Here is a 22,300-nt window from a genome sequence, read left to right as displayed (position 1 = left end):
TAAAATATGTTCGACATGAATCCACTAAGTGCATCAAGTACTCAGCCCTGCATATGTTTTAAAAATGTGTAGGTTGAGCAGCAACGACGCGAGCGGCGTTGAGTGGTGGATGGTGTTGAGCAAGTTCAATGAAGAAGTATGTTTTGTTTGGTATTCTGAATGCATCGGTGTCTCCAGGCGTGACGGTGGGTGGTGTTGAGCAAGTTCTCGGCCAGAGATGCTGCAATAGGTATGTGCACACTTGGATTCAAGAAGAGGTGATATTTGATGATTATTCTTTGTATGATTGGTGTGATGATTTTTGAAATTAAATGCAAACAAGCCAAGGAGATGTAATATTTATTTGGAGTAACAATTAGTATAAGATTTTCATGGTTATAGTATCCATATTATTTGTACACTTGAAATGGTCGGATCATACACACTCCTTCCGGGTTGATATGTTTGTGTTGATGGGGCATACTCACTCTCATATGGAGTATTAATATCCGAAATACTAATACAGAGGAAAGCAGCGAAATCCATATAAATATATTAAGATTAATAGAGGTAAAAGGTAGTAAGAAAAGTAATAAGGAAGAGAAGCTAGCTTTCAATCCAAACTAAATAGCAACAAGTTAAGTTAGGGTTGGGTTGGTTTCTCACGAAATTGTTCAATAGTAGGGCCATTGATGAAAGTCATGAAGCTGCATTGGAAGGTCTTGAGGGCAGCACCATCATCCATGTCCTTAACTTTGAAGGTCACAAAATACTTATTATAGCAGCACGGTGCAAACTGGAGGTTCATCTTCTCAATGCTATCAAACACCAGCTTCCTATTCTGAAGCTTAGGACATTAAATTAAGTACTACTCCACATATAAACATATTTCTAAACTAATTAATTAGGAGTATTTAACTAACATGTAGTTTGTTGTAGTCGTCGAGGGCAGGTGACACATAAACACTATTTCTATCTATATGCGTCTGAGTTGCTGGAGCTATAATATAGTCAAAATAAGGGAAATCGAAGGAGCCACAATCATAGCCCTGCAAGCAAGTAAGTGAACACAAACATGAAATCTAAATAAACACACACACACACATATATATATATATATATATATATATATATATATATATATATATATATATATAAAAAGGAAGGCAGGTGACTCTAGAAATTACGTCACTCTCGGTTATGAGTTGTAAGTATTTCTTGTAATCTTCACTATTTTTAAGATCATCCGGCACCTCCCCATCACTTTCCTCTTCTTCTACCTCTACTACTCTTGTTACTCCGCTTTCGAATAGTGCCTGTAGTGCAATCAAAATCAAAATCAGCAACAACAAAGGCAGCAGATCTAAGCAAAAAGGAGAATGTACATCGATATCCGAATCCGATCCAACATCCTCTGAAAGTGATTGGTGCAGTCTCTTAGGCGGCTCGTCGGGATGTGTCACCACCTCGCATTCGACTCTCTTTGCCGGAGTAAGAGTAGGAGAGGGATCTGTCATCGCCATCGCCCTATTCAAAACCCCTAATTTTAATTTATTTAATCACCCAAAACATGCCGATGAAGAAGGAGAGAAACGAGCGCGGAAAATGATTGGAATTTTTAGGGGAGAGAAGCGAGCGGCGCAGAATGATTACAAATTTTAGGGTTGTCAAATTTTTTAAGTGTGCGAATTGGGTTGATAATCAAATGGGCTGCAGTTGAAATGGTCTTCTCCACCAAATTCATCTATTGGGTTGGCCTCATAAATGAAAACTGTGCGAATATTACGTAATTGCCTCCATTAATGTCATCACATTATGGAAAAACAAGGAAATATCCACGTGTTATTTAGAATATACACTACATTAACAATTTTTTAACCAAACTAAACCAATTATTAAATTTTTTTTGATGCAATTAATAGACTATAATACAAAAACCGATTAAATCACTACGAAAAAAGATAATAGTTACTCCTTACTTTCTTCGGGGTAAATAAATTATATCAACACTCAAACATGATTGACTTTAATATTTTTTGCTCTAAAAAGTAAAGCACGAACATATTCAAAGAATTATCAATCTATTTGAGGCAGTGGCGGATCCAGGATTTTCGATTTGGTGGTGTGAAAATTTGTATAGTAACTCGGAACTTTGAACTCCGGCTCTAGCATAAATTAAGATTATCGTCTTATTATTCATATTTTGTAGGCAACATCTTCCCTATAACCAACACATTCCCAGACTCCAGTAATAGACAATATCAATCGCAGAACATATCAATAGTTATCTACGTTTTCATTAGTCAAAATTTATGGGACGGAGGGAGTAGTAAAAAAGAAGAATGTCAATGGACATATTCATACCTAAAAAAATAATAATAAATAATAATGAAGTTTATTATAAAAAAAATAATAAATTTTGATTTTCATGTAGACCCACCAATGCACCAAAAACTCCAAATCTTAAAATATAAGAGCAGCCGTGATATTCAGTAGATAGTGTATTAGAAATTGTATTAGGTGATCCCTTTCAGGCAGCAACCCTAACACTAGTAGGCATTCAAGGGTGAGCAACCTCGATATCATACTCAAGAATAGCATCTCCATTAGTATTGTTCAAGAAATAAGTCTTGACGGAAACAGTCCCTTGAGCCCTCCTGAACCTTCCTCTTCCTCCAACCACCGCCATCTCACGGGGGTTCTCCGTTATCTGGTTCCTCGAGAACACGCTCAACGTTGAACTCCCCCGTAGTGAAACCGAGATCGACGTACAACACCAAGGATGGAATCTGTCCCTGGCTCGACGACAGATACATCCCCTGAGCGTTTCCGACCACCGCCGACGTGATCTCCGGCCTTTCCGTCAGCAAGTCGTCGATGGCTTACACGGACCCGAACCCAATCGGATTGCTCTCCTGCCCGGGTGGGCCTGCGATGCGGGTTGGATCCGCTTAGGGTATCGTGGATGAAGAAACGGAGGTGTGTTTTCTGCAGCTTGACTGGCTTGTACTCTGAGCTTTGCCAGTAGGACTCTGAGAGGACTGTGCTTGCGCATGTGGAGAGGATATTGTTTTCTTCATTGCTTGATATGATAATTTCAGTTTTATTTTTATTTTATTAAGTCCTGTTGAAAGGGATTCGCTATTTATAGCGGATGTGGTTTTTGGAAGAGTAAGAGTAGTAAAGAATTTAATTAACATAAATATAAATATGTCCAAATTTGGAATATTATATATTATTTGGATTCCTACAAATCAAATTATTACAAATGTATCAGAGCTGGATTTTGAAAATTTTTTAAATTAGTTTTCAAAACTGAATTTGGAAAATTTTCGAAAAGTTTCAAAACTGAATTTTGAACATAGTGTAAAAAATATATAACCAGTTAATGAAACACGCTTAAATTTTTTAACGTCTGAAAATCCCTGCAAATTCGACAGCTTGAATTTACTAAAAAAAATATTTCCGATGTTATTTTTTTGCATGGCTCGTGTCGCAATTAATATATACTAATGTCATGTCATCAATCATCATCTTAGCGAGAGAGAATGCAAAATGGAAAAATATTAAAATATAAACTACATATACACTTCTTTTTCTTTTGTTCTTTCATTTCTACCCATTTCTTTAATTAAATCATGTAGGTGGCCCACGGCTGCTTTTATATTATACTACATACAAATACGTATTTATTTTATTTTACAATCATGAATAATAAGTTATTTATTAAATCCAAAACACATACTCCATTTTCACAAGCTATTAAAAGACACAATTATTATATGAAATGTTTAGATTAGTGTTTCATGACAATAATGTTTCCATTTTCACAATCGGGAGCCTGCAATGGCCTGCCGATTGGCGAGCAGATCGGCCAGCACCTGAATATCGGCGTGAGCTGGCCGAAATCGGGCTCGCCGATTGCAATGGTTCGGCGAGCGGACCGGCCAGCGTCGGGGATCGGCTAGCTGGTCCACTCGCCTCTACTGTGGATGCTCTAAAAGATAAGTTTTTTGTAGTGTAAAATACTTATGAATTTCGATAATGGTACGATAAATTTTTGCTATAAATTTATAAATTGTATCATTCATGTTGTTTATATTTATATTTTATGTTTTGAACTTTTCCGTTCTTAAATATTCAAAATTTTATTCTGGAAAATATACATATTACGTATGAATATAAATATTTACAAGATATAATAAAGTATACTTAGTATTTAGTATATTTTATTCTGGAAAACATTATTGTCATGAAACACTAATCTAAACATTTCATATAATAGTTGTGTCTTTTAATAGCTTGTGAAAATGGAGTATGTGTTTTGGATTTAATAAATAACTTATTATTCATGATTGTAAAATAAAATAAATAAGTATTTGTATGTAGTATAATATAAAAGCAGCCGTGGGCCACCTAGATGATTTAATTAAAGAAATGGGGTAGAAATGAAAGAAGAAAAGAAAGAGAAGCGTATATGTAATTTATATTTTAATATTTTCCATCTTGCAATCTCTCACACTCAGATTGACGCGTTTTGTATGAAAATGGTCGTCGTTTTAACCACCGCAGGGGATGCGGTGTTTTCAAACACAGTAGAGGATCTTCCCCCTTCTCTTCTCGTGCTCTTTATGGAATCGGATCCTCTGCTGTGCCCCTTAGCACAGCAGGAGCTGCTGTGTATTAAACGCAGCCTCCAACAAATGAAACGCAGGTATGTTTTTTTCATTCTTTTTATTTCCTTTTCCTTTCTTTTACAATTTCAATCCTTTTTGCTTTCCTTTATTTAACTAAAGGGTGATGATTTAGAGACATAATGTCTCCAAGACATAATACCCCTATGTCAATTTGACATAAACCAAATTATTGTATAGACTAACATACCCTTATTTTGAATTAAATAATAATTGAATAAATAAATATATATCAATTAATCATAAAAGGAAAGGCAATTCATATCAAATTACTATCTTTTATCTAAATATACATCAATCAAATTATTATCAAAAGTCAACTCATATTATAAATTGACTTTCTACAAATTTGCATTATATAAAAACATTTGACATCTAATAGTCATAGGAGTACTTAATTTCTTAATACTATCATCCAACGAAATAAAAATATTCATTCGCATTCAATTATTTTATTATTAAATAATCATTAAGGTTCTAGATTGTAAAAAATATACATATAAGTATATATATTTAATTTTTAATTGTTATCATCCAACGAAATAGTAATAGTTAGCATCAAATTATTTATTAGTATTAAAAAATTATTTAAATTATAAGTCATACAAACGGCTACATGTATATATATACTTAATTTCTAAGTGTTATCGTCCAACGAAATAGTAAACGTATTCACATCAAATTATGTTATTAGTAGTATTAAATAATTATTAAAATTCAAAGTCATAAAAATGACTACATGCATATAGATACTCAATTTCTTAGTATTATCGTCCAACTAAATAGTAAGTCATTTGCATCAAATTATTTTATTAGTATTAAATAATTATTAAAATTCTATGTCATAAAAATGACTACATGCATATACATACTTAATTTCTTAGTGTTATCGTCCAACGAAATAGTAATAGTCATTCTCATAAAATTATTTTATTAGTAGTATTAAATAATTGTTAAAATTCCAAGTCATTAAAATGACTGCATGCATATACATACTTAATTTCTTAGTGTTATCGTCCAACGAAATAGTAATCGTCATTCTCATCAAATTATTTTATTAGTAATATTAAATAATTGTTAAAATTCTAAGTCATTAAAATGACTACATGCATATACATATTTAATTTCTTAGTGTTATCGTCCAACGAAATAGTAATCGTCATTCGCATCAAATTATTTATTAGTATTAAATGATTATTAAAATTCTAAGTCATAAAAATAATTACATGTATATATGCACTTAATTTCTAATTGTTATTATCCAACAAAATAGTAATAGTCATTCTCATCAAATTATTTTATTAGTATTAAATAATTATTAAAATTCTGAATCGTAAAAATGATTACACGCATATACATACTTAATTTGTTAGTGTTGTCGTCCAACAAAATAATAATAGTCATTCACATACAATAATTTTTTTTCTATAAATAATGTGTAAAATTCTAAATTGTAAAATAGTAGTAGTATAAATATGTTATAGACTTAATTTTTACTTGTTATCATCTAGTGAAATGATAATAGTCATTTGCATCAAATTGTTTTATTAATAATTATTAAAATTTGAAGTCATAAAATGACTACATGTATATATACTTAAATTCTTAGTGTTATTACCCAGCGAAATAGGAATATTCATTCGCATCCAAGTATTTTGTTATTAAATAATCGTTAAAGTTCTAAATTGTAAAAGACTAGTATAATGAAATAGTATTAGTCATTCTCATCAAATTATTTTATTAGTATTAAATAATTATTTAAATTCTGAATCATAAAAATGACTACATGCATATATATACTTAGTTTTTTAGTGTTATCATCCAACGAAATAGTAATAGTTATTCACGTCCAATTTTTTTTATTATTAATAATGTTTAAAATTCTAAATTTAAAATACTTTTAGTAAATAGATGTATGTATATATACTTAATTTTTTACTTGTTATAATCTCATGAAAGAAAGGGTGTGTATAAAAAATGAAAAAATTTAATTGTGAAATATGACTATTAAATTTATATAGCTAAATTATTACTTAATTAAATTATTTTGACACCATCTGACAATTTAATTCTAGTATACATATTTAAATTGTTGTTCCCTAACATTTTGTCCATTAATAAATTAAAACATGTATAAATTTCAAATCTTAATTTTGATGCTCTAAGAACTCAAGCAATTAAATTGATTTATTAATTTTATACATATAAATTCTAGATTCAATAATGTTTTGTAATGATAAAATTAAGATTGAGTATTAAATCTATTAAGTACATATAAGTTTAGAATTTAAAAAATATAATTGTATAATGTACTATTTAAATAAAGTTTAAATTCATTATTTAAAATTATATTTTAAAATAAAATTCGTGACTTAGCATCATAGGAGTATTTAATACACTTCATACAATTTGAGTATAATTTGCTTAAATCAAGCCATCCATATAAATACACACAACTTTCCTAATCAAGTAATTGTTATATATAAATAAATATTTTTATATGCATAAGGGTAGTATGGTATATATACAAAACATTTATTTAAATAAAAATATAAAACAAGCTAAAATGACTACTTTAACCTCATTATGTCTTAGACATTATGTCTCCAAAACATTTTCCTTAACTAAATTACAAGTGCAGATTTAATATGGGTATTTGTGCCTGAATTAATAGCCGACATAGACATTATCAAACTCACTTAAATTATGCAACTACCATAAATTCATACGCAAACATACAATAAAAGAAAAGCAAAAAGGAATGAAATTGTAAAAGAAAGGAAAAGGAAATAAAAAGAATGAAAAAAACATACCTGCGTTTCATTTGTTGGATGCTGCGTTTAATACACAGCAGCTCCTGATGTGCCAAGGGGCACAGCAGAGGATCCGATTCCGCTCTTTATTGGGGTAGAATGATAGTACAGTATGTTTTTGAAATTGATAAATTTTAAGTATCTCCTCTATTTGTATCATTGCATATCAAATTAAGCCTTAATAGCTTTATTGCATATCAAATTATGACAAGATGCATATCGATCAAATTTGAATTTTATCTCACTTATATTTTTATATTTATTTATTTATTTATTTTTATTTTTTGTGCAGAACTGCAGATGTAATTTGTGTATGTGTTATATCTTAAATTAATATCTCTATCATCTTCCATTTATGTCTTATATAGCGTGTTCGATTACATACAATTAATTAACAAACTGTTACATAAGAACCCAATTTTGCCCCCAAAAATAGTAAGTACGCCTTATATACTTTGGTGGAATTTGGGATACAGATTCTATTATTTCCAAGTCCACAAAGAAGCGAAAATAGTTGCTCAATAAATCCTAGACTTCTAGTCTGATTAAGAAAGGGTATTTTTTTTACCTAATTGATCAAAATTTTGTTTTCAAATATACCGTACCGTACTTTATAAATATTGCAATGATGACACCCTCGTCCAATTATTTTACTTTCTCCACTCCAAGTAATCGAGACTTAATCTTCTAAAATACTACTCCTATTATTCAAATCATTTTTTGGTATAAAACCTTTTTAGTCTTTCTTACTTTTATCTCCCTTTCTTTCTCATATTTTAGTTTTAATCTATTTTTATATTTCAGTATCAACTACCTTCGTCAAGGAATATAAAATAAACAAATCCAAGATATTGAAAAATGTGACATATTACTGAACTATACACGTAACTACATAACCATACAATTTAAAATTAAGTTTGCCAACAGGTTTCTTGAGCATCAATATAAATGATATTTTACCATGCATGACTAGTGGCGAACAAAATCTTTGAAGAACATACTTATCTTTCTTTTCTTTTTTTAGATAGAGATATTAGGAAATAGAAAGTTAGGGGTAAAATTGATAATGTAAAAGAGAGATATTGATAGAAAAATATGTTAGTGAAAAATGAGTCACCCCTAGTTATGAAATAGAAAGTTAGATGTAAAATTGATGATGTAAAAGAGAGATATATTGATAGAAAAACATGTTAGTGAAAAATGAGTCACCCCTGGTTAGAGAGAATTTAGTTTCTTAAAAAGGAAAGTTTTTATTTTTAGGAATGGATAAATTAAAAAAGAAAAAAAAACATTTATAGGGGATGAAGGGGGTAGTAGTTACCAAAATATATTGATATTTCACACAACACTTTCAGAGTAGAATTATTGGCGTATAATAATATACCTAGTATTCTATTTCTACCCATGTCAATGGTTTTATCCTTCAAATATATACAATACTACTCCCTCCGTCCCTAAAAATTTGTTACTTATTTCTTTTTTCGTCTGTCCCTAAAAAATTGTCACATTTCATTTTTACTATTTTTGATAGTGGACCCCACATTCCACTAACGCATTATCACCCGCATTTTATTATAAAACTAATATTTAAAAGTATGACCCACATCCTATCAACTTTTCCAACTCACTTTTTATTATATTTCTTAAAACTCGTGCCGAGTCAAATGGTGCCAAATTTTAAGAGACGGGAGAGTACTAAATTTCAACCGCTAAAATACCATCTTCAATTATCTTGTTATTTTAATTAATGAAATAATCATTAGATGTTTGTTATACTCCGTATTAACACTATCTCCAAAACATTTGCAAATATGTACAGACGGCAGCTAGCAAAAATTAAATTAAGTTCTTTATTTTCCATTTTCAACAGAAACATATAAAGATTAAATTGTATGGTGCTTAAATTTTTTTTCCAAAGTACTAGTAGTATCATGCTATAATATCACAAAATAATACTATTGGTAAAAAAAAGTACTACATCGCTGGGTTTAAAGGCGCAATCCCCAAGCAATTAATGGAGTAGAACAGAACAGTCGTACCACAATATCTTTTTCTGATTACTACTCCTACTTCTGATTATACCTATATCTATATTACTTATTACTACCTTTATTATTGTCCAATTGTATTTTCAATGCAGCATATCTCTAATTCAAATCCGTAGAGTAACACCCACAACTTATTAACTTTGAAGAAGTTTAACGTAAAATTTTTGACAAAGATTGCACCCAAACATCTAAAACAAAATTTAACGTAAAGATTGACAAATATTAAATCCTAAAATATAAACCTATTAAATTAATAAAAAATTAACCTACATAAAAAATTAACGCTCCATTGCGGCTTGCGCGGACGATGGCCGCGGACGATAGGCATCGTCCGCCCCATTGTGGAATACGCGGACGATGGCACACGGTTTTGATTTTCTATTTAAATCTCGTTTCTCATTCAGTGTGCATACGAACATATCGACCATCTCTTTACATATTCTCTCTCAACATCCAACCAAAATGAATCTCGGCGACGACACCAATAGTTCTAGTTCGTCTGATTTCGGTCGTTCGATTGACGAAGCATTAGATGCAGCCGTTGAAGAGGCCATGGCGGCATACTATGCGCAAATGCAGGGCGAGAAGGAGGCGGCGGCAGCGGCGGCTAAGCAAGTCCATAGGCCTATTCGACATAGGACGTATGTCCGACGCAACCACCAGGAAGCTCACAGACGTCTGGTTGAAGACTATTTTGCCGATCAACCACGATGGGGCCCGACTGTTTTTCGCCGCCGGTTTAGAATGTCGAGGTACCTTTTTCTCAGCATTGTTCGGACATTGTCTTCACGTGATGAATACTTCACGTTTCGGGAGGACGACATCGGGAAACCCGGCCTTACACCATTGCAAAAGTGCACGACTGCTATTCGCCAGTTGGCATACGACACCACGACGAACCTTTTTGACGAGTACCTCCACTGTGGGGAGACTACATGCCGTGAGTATCTGAAGAGCTTTTGTCGGGGGATAGTAGAGGCCTATGGCGACACATATTTGCGCAAGCCGACAGCCACTGATTGCCAGGGTCTGATGCAGATGCACGAGAGGGCGCACGGGTTTTCTGGGATGCTCGGGAGCATCAACTGTATGCACTGGGAGTGGAAGAATTGTCTGACGGCGTGGAGAGGCCAATTCACAAGTGGATACAAGGGCAGCCACCCGACGATGATCCTTGAAGCCGTCGCTGACCATCGGCTCTGGATCTGGCATGCTTACTTCGGCGTAGCCGGGTCGAACAACAACATCAACGTCCTCAACTCGTCCACCCTCTTCACCGACCAATGTAACGGCAACGGCAACGGCCATCGAGTTCACTGCCAACAGACGCCAATACCATATGGGGTACTACTTGGCCGATGGCATCTACCCACGGTGGCCAGTTTTCCTAAAGGCGATCAGCTGCCCAATTGGTGAGAAGAGGGTTTTATTTGCGCAAAAGCTGGAGGCGGCGCGGAAGGATGTCGAGCCGGCATTTGGGGTGCTCCAATCACGGTGGGCAATTGTGAAAGGGCCGGCTCGTTTCTGGTACAAGGAAGTCATCGCCGATGTCATATATGCGTGCATAATCACGCACACCATGATAGTCGAGAGTGAAGGCGGAAGCATCACCGATTGGAATGAAGACGGCCGTGCATCTAGCTCTTCCGGCACATCGACCGAGACACCCGATAGAGGGTTACCGTTAGGCTTCGATGAGGTTCTATCTAGACAGGCCTCAATGCGCAACCAACAAGAGCATGCGCAACTCATGAGCGACATGATTGAAGAAGTGTGGGCTCGTAACCGCAGTCGCTGAGTTTGCATTTTTTTTATTCGCATTGTAATGTATTAATTTTTATTAAATGAAATGAAGTTTTTGAAATTCGTATTTTAATGTATTAGTTTTTTAAATTCGTATGGATTTTGTAAATATTAAAAAAATGATGACGTGGCGCGCCTTAGGACGCCCCACTGCAGGTGGGGAGATAGGAGGATAAAACTGATGACGTGGCGCGCCTTAGGGCGCCCCACTGCTGATGCCCTTAGTTCTCTCCATATATCTCATAACTTTGTTAAATCCAACTTTTTTTTTGGTATTATGATTTTTTTTTCAAAAAATAAAACAGCTCCTAAAACTTAGTTTAGGAGAAACTAATGTGAATGTATAGAATCTAATATAAGAAGCTAATATATGTGATTATAAAGAAGCTAATGAATTATTAGTACGGGTGAAATACTCCATATACATTTCTATTTGAAGATATTTTATGTGGTAAAATTTATATAAAGTGAATCTTCTTTATAAAGTCAATATACTAAAAGAATAACATAGGAAAATAAAAATTGATTGATTTACTGTTCTAATATATATATATATATACACGTGGTTTTGATCTATGAAAACAAGATTTAAATACAGAAACGCATAACAATATCATGCGTAGGGCATTTTTAGGTCATGGTGTATTTTTAGGTCATATTAACCAAGTATGACCTAAAATGATCTTAACATGGCATTAAACTCAAATATTATAATATTACCTAAAACTGCTTAATTATGACCTTCCGTATTTTTGATTAATTATTGACCATTAGATCATCTAATCCTAGGGCTGAGATTTGGGCTGCATTTCTGGATTTAAACACATACTTATTTTGATCATCTCCATATATATATATACATAGACTTACTCCATTATTTTAATCAAAAAACAGATAGAATATTATCTGGCAATATAAAATATAGTTATCAGCTGTGATTAAATCATACAGTAATGCATAATACGTGTAGCATATGAGGAGTATTAAACAACTCTTTATAGAAGAAGTTGTGAGCAAAATAAGAATGACGAAGAAAAATCTAAAAGCCGAAATGAGAAAATTAAAAATAGAGGAATCCTAGATGTACGTACCAAATAGAAAAGGGATAACCGGATAAGATTTGGATTATATAACGATTTTTAGTAATTTATATTCCCTATTTGTTTGTTTGTTTGTTTTTATAACTAATTAATTGATGCTTGAATCACATACCGATCGAGATCTTTGATCGGCAAATTAAAGAGATTTATTTCATCTCTCTCCCTCACACACACACAAGAAGTCAAGAACACAATGTTGTAGCATTAATTAGCCACTAGGGAATTTTAAAAATTGGATTTTAACCAACTACTCCAAATTATGATTTTTTAACAAACCTGTAATAAAAATTAAAACTTTTTTAACTGCAAATGAAAAACATAAATATGATAGTGAGGGTGGGATTGCTTAAATGTTGATGTATGATACTCCTAGTACTACAACAATCTATTAATTGGAGTAACCTTCATTAACAAATTTTAATGGATGATGGAGACATATTTGTCTCATACCAAATGCAAAAGAGTTGGATAGAAACAGGACTAACTTTCAGAATCAAAAGACAAGAATCCCATAATTAATTTTATTGAAATTGGTTCAATGGTTATGCTCCCAAGAATCCCATGTTTCACATAATTGGCCATGTTTCACATAATCGGCAATTGGAGTAACCTTCATTAACAAATTAATGGATGATGGAGACATATTTGTCTCGTACCAAATGCAAAAGAGTTGGATCAGAAACAAGACTAACTTTCAGAATCAAAAAGACAAGAATCCCATAATTAATTTTATTGAAATTGGTTCAATGGTTCTACGCTGTCCCTCCACCGTCCTTTAACCATCCCTTAAACCACTTTTTGAGGATCCCGCTGTACTTTATTCCTCCATCCCTTAACTAAGGGACGAAATCTGCAACGCTCCGTCCCTTATTTCGTCCCTTAAATTACTATTCATTCAATTTCATTTTTTATTTTTTTCCAACCCAATTCAATTTAAAAACACGATTCATTAAAATTAAAACAACATAAAATAAAAATACAACTAAAAAATTAATAAAATAAAAAAACACACAATTAAAATCCTAAAAAATTAAACGTGGCATAATATAAAATACAAATTTTAAAAAAACTACTTCGCCGGCGAATCATCTCCCGAAGGTGGTCGAGATGGAGGGGGAGTCGGAAGGCCAAGTTGTGCTGCCATATGTACAATTCCATTCCACCAGGCCGCGTATTGGGAGTGCGAGAAGCGGGAAGTGTCCGCCATTGTGGCGGTCATGTACACCGCCATAAGGGTGTTCGAGCCTCCCTCGAGCCCGATCCCTAGCCCGCCTGGCTTGATTCTCCTCAGCCCCTCCTCGCTCTAGCCGCCTTCGCCGCCTTCGTCCCTTCCGGCCGACGGCGCCCACGGCTGGATCCCCCGTCATCGCCGACCATACCCGCAAACTCCTGTGATGCACCCCCTAGTCCGCCGCTTTCCTCACCAATGTCACCAGACGAGTATTGGCCACTCACCGTGTGCTTTGTGCGCTTTGAGGTTGAGCCCGAGCTGGAGCGGACACCGCCGGCCCACCGTTCCTCGTCCTTGACAGCCTGCCAAACATCAACAAACCTGAATTGTTTGTCGGTGTCCTGGTTGAAGGTCTGCAAAGCCGCCCTCAGAATGTCGACTCCCGAAGCTCCGCTCTGGTAGTGCGTCGCTTCGGTCGAGTAGATGCCGCAGAATTTTTTGACCTGTCTGTCGACTCGGTCAAAGTGAGAGTAGAGCATTTTATATGTCCGCTTGCGGGAGCCTTTTGGCTTCATCTGGTGGTAGAGCTCGTAGACCTTTTCCCAGAAACACTTCCGGGGTTGTTGATTCCCGACAATGGGATCGTACGAGACGGTGACCCAGGCGTTGTATACCGCCAGCGTTTCGAGGTTGCTATACGGATGCCGGCCTAGATCTTCTGGCTCTTCCTCCTGCTCCTCCTCGCCCGCCTGGGGTTCCGCTCTGGAGCTCCCACCGCCTCGGCCTACTCTCGGCGTGGGATCGACGGAAAATCCTCCCGAATCTGGGATAATCCCTGCGAATACCGTGGGGCGGAGGGACGTACATATGAATCCAAGTCAAAATTGGGCGGTTGGTACCCCCGGCGTAGCCGAACCCTGGGTGCCCGACGTCGACGAACCGGAACCACCCAGTGTGTAGTACATGGTCTCCCAATCGCCGAACGCGTTGAGATCCCATCCGCCAGAGCCTCCACCGCCGTAGTTGCCGTTGCCGGACATATTGTGATGAATTGTTAGATGAAAATTGGAGAGGAAATTGTGATGATTTAGGAAGAATAAATGTGTTGTTGTGTGTGAAATGAGGATGAAGTGGGAGTATATATATAGTAAAAAAATTAATTTAAAAAAAGGTTTAAAATTTCAACGGTATTATTACCGTTCGAAATTTTTTTTTATTTTTATAAAAATTGAATTAAAAAAATTATTTATTGCGTCAGCACGTGACGACGCCCACTCGCGGGCCGGCGAGTGGGCGTCACGCACGACGCAGGGGCGCGCCACGTCGCAGCGCGTGGCGAGCCGGCCCTTCGCTTGTCTCGCAAGCACAGGACACGGGACGCGATGGGGACGGGCGCGGGACGGAATGGATGCTCGCAACGGGGCGCGCTGGATCCGTCTCTCCGCGACGAAACGCAGGACGACCGCTCGCCGCGTAGTGCTCTTATAGGTAGAAAACAAAATCATCTTTTTGAATGGGAATATACTTTCTAAATCAGATGAAGAGAAATGGAGGTGTTCCATTGGTTGTGACTTGTGAGTAATGGACAAAAGAAAGTACTCCCTCCGAAAGATAACCATTTTCTTGGGTAGTATGAGATTTTATGTATTTTTATTTGTGTGTTAGGGGAAGAGAATAAAGTAAGAGAAGAAAAAAAAAAGTAGAGATAAAAAGATTTTCATTTTTAGTATTGAGTCATCTTAAAGGGTGCAAATTAAAAAAAGGAAAATGAGTATTTTGGGTGGAAGTCTGATAAAAGGAGTAGCATGCAATATGTACATATTCATATGCATATTCATCATAGCAGAGAATCCTATCGTAACCGTCTCCTGTCTCTGTCTTTCTCTATATGTCTATGCTACAGAAATATAGCTTATACACCAAAAGGGTAAGTTGACTGATCTGAGCTTATCCTTTACGCAGTTCATAGTTCTCTCTCATCACTACACACACTCACTCTCTCAAAACATCTCTCTCTCTCTCAAGAGCAGATCACAACTGCTCTCGCCACCGCCGGTCGCCTCTCCCACCGCCGGTCGCCTCACTCCAGCAGGTTAAGAAAGAAAATGTGGGTTAGATTTGTTTGATTTACAACTCACTCTCTCTCTAAACCCTTAACACTCACTCTCTCAAAACATCTCTCTCTCAAGAGCAGATCACAACTGCTCTCGCCACCGCCGGTCGCCTCTCCCACCGCTGGTCGCCTCACTCCAGCAGGTTAAGAAAGAAAATGTGGGTTAGATTTGTTTGATTTACAACTCACTCTCCCTCTAAACCCTTAACACTCACTCTCTCAAAACATCTCTCTCTCAAGAGCAGATCACAACTGCTCTCGCCACCGCCGGTCGCCTCTCCCACCGCTGGTCGCCTCACTCCAGCAGGTTAAGAAAGAAAATGTGGGTTAGATTTGTTTGATTTACAACTCACTCTCTCTCTCTCTAAACCCTTAACACTCCCTCTCTCAAAACATCTCTCTCTAGAGCAGATCACAACTGCTCTCGCCACCGCCGGTCGCCTCTCCCACCGCCGGTCGCCTCACTCCAGCAGGTTAAGAAAGAAAATGTGGGTTAGATTTGTTTGATTTACGTGTTTCTGCGCTAATCAACCTAGCCCTATTGCAGCCGCCGCTGCCACGACCGACTTTCTTGAAACTACTGAAATTCGAGTAAGGTTCTTAAAATTTCACAACACTTTCCGGTTTTATTAAATCTCACAAACTCTTAGTTATATACTATATTTCTATTTGAAGATATTTTATGTCGTAAAATTCTATATTTCTTTATAAAATCAATAAATTAAAAGGCAAGAAACCAGCTACTATTTTGTATCTAAATTTCAGTTATTGGTCAATTTTAAAACATTTTTGTATCTAAATTTCCAGTTTTCTTAATTGATTTTTGGTCCTTCCATTTGCTGTTTTTAGTGAGGTGAGGTTAGGCAGTAGTCAATGGCTTCATGTGTAATTAATTTGCGGTGAGAATTAATCTAGTTCAATAGTCGATTCCAGTCAATTTAATTTCGTTGTTTTGCCCTTGAGTGAAAAAATTAAATAAAAATACTCCTACCTCACTGCCTTGCTCTTATCTCTTCTTTTCAGGTGCTGCTAGCTATCGGAATTCGTCGTAGATCATTGTTTGTGGTTGAAAATACTTCTTTTTCCCACTTTTACCCTCTTCCTTTTTCCTACTATAAATACTAGTATATTATAGATGAAGACGTTCTCATTTAATGAAATCAAGTTCAAAGAATGAAAGAAAAAAGATAAATGAAACAAGACAGGTGAAATCATGATCCCAAAAAGATTTAAAGAAAAAGAATGTAGGGAGACTTGTTTGATTTACGTAGTTAAAGGTTTTCGCACTAATCAACAGAACCCTATCTCACCCAAAAAGATTTAAAGAAAAAGAATGTAGGGAGACTTGTTTGATTTACGTAGTTAAAAGGTTTTCGCTCTAATCAACAGAACCTATCGCACCCAAGTTTGAGAATAATTTTTGATGGACAAACCAAAATGAAAAGATAGGATTATTTTTATGGATGTGGGAAGTATTATCCAAATCTAACTAATTAAGTCACTCTTATCACAGGTTATGGATATAGATCAACCAGATGCACACTCACATGTGGTAAGTAATTTATCAACTAAAAACCCTTATGTTTGCTAATTAATTGATATAACTTCTAAGAATATATGTTGATTACCGAACTTGCAGGGTATATTGCCGGATAAGTTGCCAACATCATTGGCATGGCATCTACATAGTAATATCATGTCGCCCGTGGTTGATCAGGGAGATACGCGTAAGTATCGATGTATTAATTAATATTAATATATAACTAAAATGATAGTAAATTTTAATTGTGATACAACTAAAAAGAGACGGACTCGGAAATTAGAAATCATGGGGTCGAACCAATAAAGGCGATAATAATAAATGCTTTGTATGATAGTATGTTTTTAATTAATTATTATTTTATTTAAATATTTATTAGTTTTTAAAAATATATTACCAGTTAACTATAGCTATGTTTTGTTATGTACGATAATTCATTCTTAAAAAATATTTACATCTTAAAAGCATCAAAATACATCAGACATTTTTATCATTATTGTTCTGTTTATGATTTTATTAATTTTTAAAGTACTTTTTCATTTTTTATTCTTTAAATATTATACGTATGACTTAGATTGATTACACATGAAAAAGGCACACATAGAAAAAAATGCTAGTTAACAGAATTAGTAGTATTTTGTATTAATACATGTCACATGCTAGTATTTACGTTTAGATACTCTTTAGAAGGAAGAGGGGAATGATTATGAGAGGGAGGGAAATCCGTGTTTTTTACCTGAATATACTGATTCGCTGGGGTCGGAGTGGATCTGCTGTGGGGTCGACGGCAGCTCCGAAGCTCAGTTCTGGTAGAACTAATGGATAAGCCGTGGGGTCGGTCGAACCCTTAAATCTCTCACTCATTCTCACTGTTTCATTCTTGTCATTGCAGTTATCTGTTGGGCATTGGCGACTTTAAGTGGGATCGAGGCATGGAGTCACCTTAAATACGGTGAGAGTTCCAAATTATCAGTGCAAGAGCTTTTAAACTGCAAAGAGCCGAAGATGTATGGTCGCGAAGATGTGGATATACATAAGTTTTACACAGGTTCAATTTTAGACGCATTCAATTGGATTGAAAGTAAAGGAATCCAGTTACAAAAAGACTACGAGTGGGAGGGAGTACTTGGTGAATGTAAACCAAAGCAAATGGTAAGTTTCTTTAGTAATCCCATCATTACAAGTTTTGTGTAATTAATTGCAGTCTGACTAAATATTTCTTTTACTCTTTTAAGAAATGGAATGGAATCGATCTAGATGGCCACAAAACTGTTTCGATAGATGAGGAAAGCATGCTGATTGCTCTCAATAAAGGCCCAGTCGTCGGTGCAGTTCTGTTCGATAGATCTATAGATGAATGTGGAAAGGTGCTCAATCTTTTCCTCTAAACTAGTGATTAAATTCCAATAACATAAAAAGAAGTCACAAAAGTTTGGGATGTTACGGAAGGAGACGCGGCGGCGGATTGGCGGATTTGGGGGAATTGCACGGTATTCCAGTGCTCCTCAAGGATACGATCGGGACGCGCGATTAGCTCAACAACACCGCCGGTTCCTACGCTCTGCTCGGATCGAAGGTGCAGCGCGACGCTGCGGTGGTGGAGCGGCGCCTTGATTTTAGGTAAGGCGAGCTTGAGTGAGTGGAATAGGTTCCGTTCTCTCAGTGGAGTTCCCAATGGCTGGTGTGCTCGCTCCGGACAAGGAGTGGTTTGTGCCTCTTAACCCTCTCTTGTCGTCTTTTTTTTTGGTGTGTATAATTCTGTGAATTTTTTGTACAGTAGATAATCATACATTGCGCTTGCCAATTAGATATAGTTTGTGTGATTGCCTGCAAAGATTTTTGGTTCATTGGAACCTACAAATTTATAGTATGAGTAAACATGATCCGTTTGGAGAAGGACAGTTCAACTCAAGCTGACTGCTTAACAACCAGGTCTAGTTTGGGGGTTGCTGGAGAGATTTGGTGTATGTTTAACAGATTCTTGTTGTCTAGTAGCCATAGTTTTTCATTCTTTTGTCAATGCTATAGAATCCGTATCTGTCATCTGGGACTCCATGTGGATCGAGCAGTGGATCTGCAATATCATGGTGTGTGTTTCCCTCGGGAGTGAGACTCACAGCTCCATCATCTGTCCCTCGGTTAACAGCTCGGTCGTGGGGATCAAGCCAACTGTTGGCCTCACGAGCCGAGCAGATGACACCCCGTTGGGAGGCATCCAAGTACATCCCTGAAGGCGGCTTCTTAATGAAGATGCTCTGAAAGGAAAGAGGCTCGGTATAATTAGGCATCCCTTCATGGAGAAAATACATGGTACTGCTGAATCTGAAGCTTTTGAGCTTCATATAGATACACTGAGGTGAATTTTCATATCAACTCTAATATTGAATCTGATGAGCTAAAGGAAGTAGGAAGTTTAGTTTGTTTGATGTTGTTTTGAGAGGTGCACAAATAATTGACAACTTGAAGATAGATCAAATAGAGACGATTCCTGATCCAAATCAAAGTGGTGAGATCTCAATAATCATGGCGGCTGAGTTCAAGGCACACATACACGTTTACCTGAAAGAATTGGATGATTCTCCTGTGCGTTCTTTAGCAGATATCATCGCCTTCAACGAGAATAATCCGGAGTTGGTACGTATTTGCACTTCTAGTTTTCAAATCCATTACTTGGACCTATATATATTGCTCCTACTATAATCTAGAGCTATGTGTGAAGTTTATATTGCTCCTACTATAATCTACGAGAGAGACGGGATGCCGTTTGGGATATGCTTCAGAGGATTGAAAGGCAGCGAAGCAAAGCTGATAGAGATTTCGTATGGGTTTGAGCAAGTTACAAAAGTTCGAAAACCTCCTTCTCTTGGCTGAATCGTTCTGAATGTTGTAAGTTTTTAAATTTGTTATTAACTGATGTGTTATGACAGGCTTCTTAGTTGTTCAGACTTTAGAATTTAATATATGTACTATTGTATTGGTGTTGCTAGTAGCTAGTTCTATCATCGTTTTTTACACATTTTCGAGATTTATGTTTAAAATGGTTATTGTTATGGCTTCACACTAGATCAAAGTTCAAAATTGGCTGTTTTTAGCTTGCTTTACTAGTGTATTTACACTAGTTTATTCAGTTATCCGACTACAAATTACATAGACGATTAATTGTCTAAGAAATCAAGCCTGCTATTATGTCATCTATATATGTAACGTCGTATAACGTGACATCGATGTAACATGTAGATGTAAATAGATTTCAATTCTTATCTGTGTTTAATCAAAAGCTCATTTCGTGGAAGAAGTCTATACACAAACACAATTCCATGATGCAGATCACGACGTACTTCATATTTTTGGCTAAATAGATCTCTACTTTTCCTCATTCTAAGTGAATTAAGTTGGCATTCCTTTTTTGATGTCTCAATCTAATTAATGAATCATTATTTTTTTTTTAATCTTCCAAAAATCAATTCTTTTAAACTCTCTTGTTTATTCTTTACTCATAATCACTTATATTTTATTTTTTCTGCTCAACTTACTAAAAGTATTTTCTTAACTTATTCATTGATTAATTTGGAATGGATGGATTATTATTAGCATTATTTTGCTTAAACTCAGTAATTATATAGTGATGACATTCTTGGGTAGAATGAGTACTACCTATTAGTTTGAACATTTTATTGGTAATATTATTGAAAGCTTAAGGACATTTTTTATACTCTCTCCGTCCCTATATATATGTCTTGTTTTGACTTCACAAGAGTTTTAAAAAATACCTCATAAAAGAAAGTGACTTGAAAAAGTAAGTGAGTTGAAAAAGTTAGTAGTATGTGAGTCCTACTATTATATTTTATTAATTTTATAATATAATGTGAGAGATAATTTTATAAGGAAAATAAGTTAGTAGAATGTAGGGTCTATTACTAAAAGTAAGTGAGACAATTAACAAGAGATGTACTAAAAGGATAAACTGGGACACATAATGGAGGACGAAGGGAATTCAACATAATCTTTTACTAGTACTTTTTAATTATTATTTATTTTTCATACTATTTGTTATATATTCTAGTAATTAAATAATTAAATTTTGTTGTCACCCAATTACGTAATTACATTCATATGCCAATAATATTTTTATGTGAATTAAATTGAAAGAAAATGAAATTTTTTATATTCATATGCTAATTAAAATTTAAATACTATTGAAAAAAAGAAAAAAAGAAAAAAAATGCGAAAAAGGGTGATCTAAGTCTCAAACACATTATACTTGATCTACCTAATGTCCTAATCACATCTTCCCATTATGCTACTCATCCCTGAAATTTTGTCACTTATTTCCATTGTCATCCCTAAAAATTTATCACCTTTCACTTTTATCATTTTTTATAGTGGACCCTATATTCCAATAACTCATTCATACTCACAGTTTATTATAAAACTAATATATAAAAGTAGGACCCACGTGCCACCAATCTTTTCAACTCACTTTCTATTATTTCTTAACACACATGTCGGGCCAAATGGTGACAAAATATTAGGGACGAAGGGAGACTAGACTTTATATTTTTTACACCAAATGTAATAGTATATTATTCAAATAAATTCATAACGATTACATCGCTAATGAAAATAGAAATGCAAGTCAACCAAAACTTGCTCTCAGCTATAGAACCTGATGCCCGAGCAAGCGTGTAAGCAACTTGATTTGCTGATCGCCTTACGAACCTCATAAAGGATCCAGAGACCTCTTTCAAAAGCTGACAACAATCTTCTACCACTGCCCCAAAGATAGATTCATCCTTCCATAAACCTATCACCGCGAGTACTACCGTTTGGGCATCCATCTCAAACTCTATCTCCTTCCATCCCTTTCTTTCGACCCAACTCAACTCATCTTTCAAGCTAAGGAGCTCGACCATAGATGGATCAGCCACCCTTCCCACCCGTCCACACGTCGCCGCTACCACCGTCTCTTCAAAATCTCGAACAACCGATCCACAACCAAATTTTCTTTGGCTCTCGAACACAACAATATCAATATTGCC

General features: G+C 35.4%; 2 protein-coding genes and 1 pseudogene across 3 annotated transcripts; 1 reads left to right on the top strand and 2 right to left on the bottom strand.

The window, feature by feature from the left end:
• Positions 1-511: 511 nt before the first annotated feature.
• LOC121750440 lies at positions 512-1,652 on the bottom strand. 2 transcript variants are annotated; one of them, XM_042144977.1, is made up of 4 exons: positions 1,365-1,652; positions 1,167-1,295; positions 903-1,028; positions 512-820 (listed from the first exon to the last, which is right to left on the bottom strand). In XM_042144977.1, the coding sequence occupies exons 1-4, from the start codon at positions 1,500-1,502 to the stop codon at positions 623-625; spliced, it is 591 nt and encodes a 196-aa protein (XP_042000911.1). In that variant the 5' UTR covers positions 1,503-1,652; the 3' UTR covers positions 512-622. The 2 variants fall into 2 exon arrangements, with proteins under 2 accessions (XP_042000911.1, XP_042000912.1); XM_042144978.1 differs by having other exon boundaries at positions 512-815; positions 1,365-1,651.
• Positions 1,653-2,539: 887 nt separating this feature from the next.
• On the bottom strand, positions 2,540-3,729 carry LOC121752664 (annotated as a pseudogene).
• Positions 3,730-17,237: 13,508 nt separating this feature from the next.
• Positions 17,238-20,319, top strand: LOC121752663 (cathepsin L-like proteinase). Its single transcript, XM_042147775.1, has 6 exons — positions 17,238-17,273; positions 17,361-17,448; positions 18,154-18,413; positions 18,497-18,628; positions 18,711-18,967; positions 19,290-20,319. Exons 1-5 carry the CDS (start codon positions 17,238-17,240, stop codon positions 18,873-18,875), a joined length of 681 nt encoding a protein of 226 aa, XP_042003709.1. The 3' UTR covers positions 18,876-18,967; positions 19,290-20,319.
• Positions 20,320-22,300: the final 1,981 nt, after the last annotated feature.

This window comes from Salvia splendens, chromosome 10 (genome assembly GCF_004379255.2).
Source record: "Salvia splendens isolate huo1 chromosome 10, SspV2, whole genome shotgun sequence".
NCBI lineage: Eukaryota > Viridiplantae > Streptophyta > Magnoliopsida > Lamiales > Lamiaceae > Salvia > Salvia splendens.
This window is presented reverse-complemented; position numbering and strand designations above follow the sequence as displayed.